Below are 5,289 nucleotides of genomic sequence, written 5' to 3'. Positions count from 1 at the left end.
CACAACTCCAGGACCCAGGACACACTGCACATTCCCTGAGTCCTTCATGGATGAATGCACAGACATCTCTGATTGTGCTTCAGTTTCCCAGCAGCAGAGTTTCTGGGTCAGAGATGCTCAGAAATTTTTAAGGCTTTTTATATGTTTTCCAAAAGCAATTCAAAATGATTGTGTCACTTTACCTGTCTACTAGCCACATGTAAAAGTACACATTTTTCTATACCCTCAACAACCTTGGAGATTCTTTTTAAAATAAAATTTTGCTGATCTGGCAAATGGAAAACAGTTACTTGCTTTAAGTTGCACATCTTTTGTTATTGGCAAAATTGGGCACATATTTGCTTGCATTGCTTCTTTGGCAATTCTTCTGTTCATATCCTTTGCCCATTTTTCTATTACGCTGTTTGTGATTTTCTTATTGATTTATAAGAATTCTTTACATATATAGTACATAAATATTTCAACATTTTTGTCACGTATTTTTTCTTAGTTTAAGCCACCTTCATTTCTTACCCAGTAGATTGCAACAGCCCCTCCTTGCTTCCATTCCTTTCCCCCTTCCTATTTTTTTATTTTTATTTTTTTAGGCAAGGCAATCCTTGGTTGACCTCACAGATTGCAAGGACCTTGTCAGCTTACAATCCCTTATTTTTTTTTATTTTTTACGCCTACAGCACCTGGTCTTCTTAGGTGGTCTCCCATCCAAGTACTAACCAGGTCCGACCCTGCTTATTTTTTTTAAAAGTAGATCTGAACAAGTCTTTTCCCTGCTGAAAACCCTTCAGTGAGTACACTTCACATTTAGAATGAAATCCACTTTCTTCACAGGCCCCGATTCCTTCATACCTCTTAACATCATCCTTACTTCCTCCTTCTTACTCGCTGCTCTTCAGTCACAGACCTTTCTTTCAATTCTTCAAATGTATTAATATGGTCCTGCCTCAGGGCCTTTGCACCAGCTGTTTCCCCAGCCCAGTGCTCTCTGTTCTTTGCATGGCTGGTTCCTGCTCATCCTTCAGGTGTCACCTGTTTTGAGAGACTACCCTGGCACCCACTGGTTACTGTGCATTCCATCTCCCTATGATGATTTCTTCAGTCTACTTAGCACCTCCTGATGTCACTTACCCTCTGGAATGTCAGCTCCAGGAGGGTAAAGACTTTGCTTTGTTCATTGCTGTATCCTCAGTACTTAGAACAATGCCTGGTACAGAGAGTAGGTGCTCAATAGCTCAAGAGAGAACAGATTGGTGGTTACCAGAGGCAGGGGGCAGGGGTGGGAAAAATGGGTGAAGGAGATGAAAAGGTACAAACTTCAGTTATAAGATAAATAAGCTCTGGGGATATAATGTACAGCATGATGATTATAGTCAGTTATACTGTGTTGTATGATTTGAAAGTTGCTAAGAGAGTAGATCTTAAAAGGTGTCATCAGAAGGAAAAAATGTAACTATGCAAGGTGATGGATGTTAACTAAGCTAATTTGGTGATCGTTTTGTAATATAGACATATATCAAATCATTATGTTGTATACCTTAAACCAAACAATCTTATATGTCAACTATATCTCAGTAAAACTGGAATAAGTAGCTCAAGTGTTTGTTGAATGAATGATGGAAAAGGCAGCCCTTCCCACTGTCTTCATTCCTCCATCATTTTTTGATCTTGAAAGGTTCACTCCTTGGTCTCTATGGATGTGAGGTGCAAGTCCCACTGGGAGGTGCCCCAGTTTCAGCTAATATTTTAATCCTTCCTTCCTTCCTTCCTTCCTTCCTTCCTTCCTTCCTTCCTTCCTTCCTTCCTTCCTTCCTTCCTTCCATATTCCCCATGTCTTATTGAAAGTCGGCTATGTATCAGGCACTGTTTTATGTCTTGGGGCTCCAGTGTTGTCCCTACCCTCATGCACTTACTCCTTCCTTAGCAGCCAGCACCTCTGTTAGAAGCAAACATACTCGGAGTCAGCTAACACTTAAGCAAAGTTTAGTGGAAAACTTGACTAATCTTGGGACTGGGATGGGGATGGGAGGCACAGGAGTCTGGGAGGGAAGTGGGAATGTCACAATCTTTATAATTGCCTACTGGCTGATCACTCAGTTGAAGCCCATCACCCATCCCATTCCTATTTCCTCACTATTCACTCACTCCCAAGTCCCAAATCTGGGTTTTGAGACCCCAAACTCCTCTCAGACTGGTAAATGAGGTCTCTGAACTAGACTTGGCTCTTGCAGAGTCTCACGCCCTGCCTAGACAGTCCTAGTGCTAAGCCTGCCCCATCCCAGCTGGCCACATGTCCAGGGGACCCAACCGGTAGCTCAGATGTACGTAGTTACCAGCATCCTGGCATAGAGAAAGGGGGTGGGGGATTTCCTCAAAGGGATGTGGTTCCTCTTGGGGAATATCAACCTCCACAACCCCCAGCCCAACCCATTCAGTCTCACAGGGGACAGAACACAGTTTCCAGAGTCGAAAGACATAGGTCCAAATTTGACTCCATACTAAGCAAGTCATGTCACTTCCCTGTGCCTCAGTTTAATCACCTGTGAAATGGGGGTGCCAATCTTCCCCACCTCAGCAGTTTAAACAGGACACTGACACATCGCCAAGCTTGGGACTGGATATAGCAGGATGACACTGACACATCGCCAAGCTTGGGACTGGATATAGCAGGATGCCAGCAAATGGGAGTTCCACATCCCTTCCTGTGTTTGAAGCTTTGGGCCAAGAACAGGGTCCAGGGCTCAGAGTGAAGAGACATCCAGTCTAATGCCCATTGCTCCAGGGCAGAGATTGAGTTCCAAGGAGGGGAGTGACTTTCTCAGAATGATTTTACGGCAACTCCAGTGCCTAAATAGTGGAGTGGCCACTCCTGAATCCAGTCCCTGAGTTCTGCTTTCATATGCAAACTTGTAAGCAAGAACATTTCCAGAGAGAGATCCCACAGACTCATCTACCTGGACAATCCTTGGAAGACTGCAGTGTTCATTAAAAGGGCCCAGACAAGGAAACATGAGCTGTGATAGGACTTGATTATTCCTTTTCACCATGCTACTGGGAACCTCATTCTTAATACTTAAATTACAGCTATTTTCACCCTAATAAATTAGCATATATACTTATTTCTTTCCTAAGAACTTCTTCCTATCCTCCTCTCTCTCTCCCTCCCCCGTACTTTGTCTCTCCCTTCATGTCTCTCTCTCTCTCTCTCTCTCTCTTTCTCTCTCTCTCATTTCGACAATTGTCTTTTCAAATTCTCTCCTGGAAAACTGGATGTGGAACCAACTCCCACCAGGCACTATGCTAATGTCTCCTTAAATTCTCACAATGGCTCCCAAAGGAGGGATCATTAATTATCTCCTCATTTCCTAGATGGAGAAGCTGAGACTCAGAGAGAAGAAGCGGCTTGTCCTGAATCACATAGATGATAACTGAAGAAGCTAGACCTGTCTTCCTCTAGTGACTCTGTTTGGGGAGGCCTTCTAGACCCCCGGTTCTTAAAGCTCCCCATTCCATATGGGGCCCATTCAGCCAGCTCCAGCCACCCTACCTTGAGTGTGTCCCCCTTGTTGAAGGCCAGCTCGTCGCTCTCTGTGGCCTGGAAGCTGTACAGGGCCACGGACTCCATCTCGCTGTCCCTGAGCCCCAGCAGCTGGGCTGAGAGCAGCACTGGCAGCTTCCTGCTTCCTCTGCAGTCGAGGACCGTCTTCCTTTGTTTTGAGAACGTGTTTGTTCTTTTGAGGCTGGGACTGAAACTACCCCTGACAGGGGAGAAACAGGAAGCAGAGATATGTCACAGAGCAGGGAGAGCATGGGAGCTGGCCTGGCCCCTCCTCAGACCCCAGAGGTCAAGTATAGCCCTAGGGGAGTCTCTAGGCAGCCCTGGGAGTGGGGGGTCTCTCTCCTTGTACCCATGTTACAGATGATAAAACTGAGGTCTCCTGAAGAGAATGCTGCAAAGCCATCTTGCCAGCTCAGGCATTATATTGTGGTCCCAGCCACTCCCACCACTTTGCCAGTCTGTCCACCACATTTTCTAAACTCCAATGCCTCCTGTGTCTCCCAATGCCCACTACATCAACCCCAAGCTCTTTTCCTGGTATTTAAGGCCCTTCCAAGACACCACCCCCACGCACCACCACACAGCTTTTCAGGCTTATTCTTTGTTATTCCGCTTTCCTCTAAACAAACCCTGGCCTCAGCCCCAGAAGTGGGGACACACTATACTTTCATTTTATTTCTCAGGCTTTTGCACATGCATATCCCTCTGCATGGTGCTCTCTCCCTCTTTCTGCTCCCAGGAGACTCTTATTCATCCATCGATCCCCAGCTCAGAAGGTGCCTCTTCTGGTTTAAACACAGGGCACCTTCAGTGAGATGGAGATCCTATGGTCAAAAAGAAAAGTAAATAAATCTTCACTTTTCCTCAGTAGACTTGGTATGCGCAGTGGTATCGGTGCAGCAATTCTGACACAGTTGCGTGAGTATTGTGGGAAAGAGCATAAATGGATAAATACGGTGATATTTTTCTCTCTGGGAAAGAGAGGAAACATAAAACTGGAAGGGGAAAGTAAGGAAGAACCTTGTGGGAATTGGACAGATAAGTATGAAGTGAGACTATGTTTTTTCTGTTAAAAAGAGTTTTTCCTCCTTTATTTATATCAATATGGTTATATCATGCTTTCATATTTTAGTTAATGGATTACAATCCATTACTATCATTATTTCTTTTCAATGCTTAAATTGTCCCAGATTTGGCCAGCGAGACCCACTTCAAGCTGCTTCCTTGTCTTTCTGACAAGTTTCCATCATTCACTGAATACTTTTTATCTTTCTGACAATATATTCTAGGCTCATCCAGGACTTTTCTACCCCAGCCCTGAATCAGCCATCTCTCCAAGGAGATAGAAGATGGCATTTTAAGTAGAGAATGGTGTTTAGAAACCAGGATTTAGCTGGTGTTTGGTGAGCTTATTGTTATGGACGTGTCATTCCTTCTAGACCCTCTCTGCAGACAGAGCTAGAAAAAAAATATATATATACACTCACTATATATACATATGTATACTCTTATATAAATATACTCATTTTACACATAAACTCATTATATAAGTAATATATACATAAATTCATATATACAAACTGTATGTATGTATATAATGAGTTTTTAGAAATATATTTCCTAGTAAACAGAATATGTCCATATTTCTATATTTATTTCTATGCATGTCTGTATAATTATAGCTAGTAGATTAAAAAGCCATGAACTCAATCAGATATGAATTAATGAATGCAGGC

General features: G+C 43.4%; 1 protein-coding gene across 1 annotated transcript in view; it reads right to left on the bottom strand.

Moving 5' to 3' along the window:
• Positions 1-3,683, bottom strand: part of LOC102897744 (GRB2-related adapter protein) — a 26,671-nt gene extending 22,988 nt beyond the window's left edge. Inside the window, exon 1 of the mRNA XM_006908424.1 lies at positions 3,542-3,683. Coding sequence (XP_006908486.1) covers positions 3,542-3,619 — 78 coding nt within the window. The 5' untranslated portion in view covers positions 3,620-3,683. The remainder of the gene's footprint in view (positions 1-3,541) is intronic.
• Between the last annotated feature and the right edge of the window lie 1,606 nt (positions 3,684-5,289).

This window comes from Pteropus alecto, unplaced genomic scaffold (assembly GCF_000325575.1).
Source record: "Pteropus alecto unplaced genomic scaffold, ASM32557v1 scaffold52, whole genome shotgun sequence".
Taxonomy (NCBI): Eukaryota; Metazoa; Chordata; class Mammalia; order Chiroptera; family Pteropodidae; genus Pteropus; species Pteropus alecto.
The sequence above is the reverse complement of the archived record's forward strand: the minus strand, read 5'-3'. Positions and strand labels throughout refer to the sequence as shown.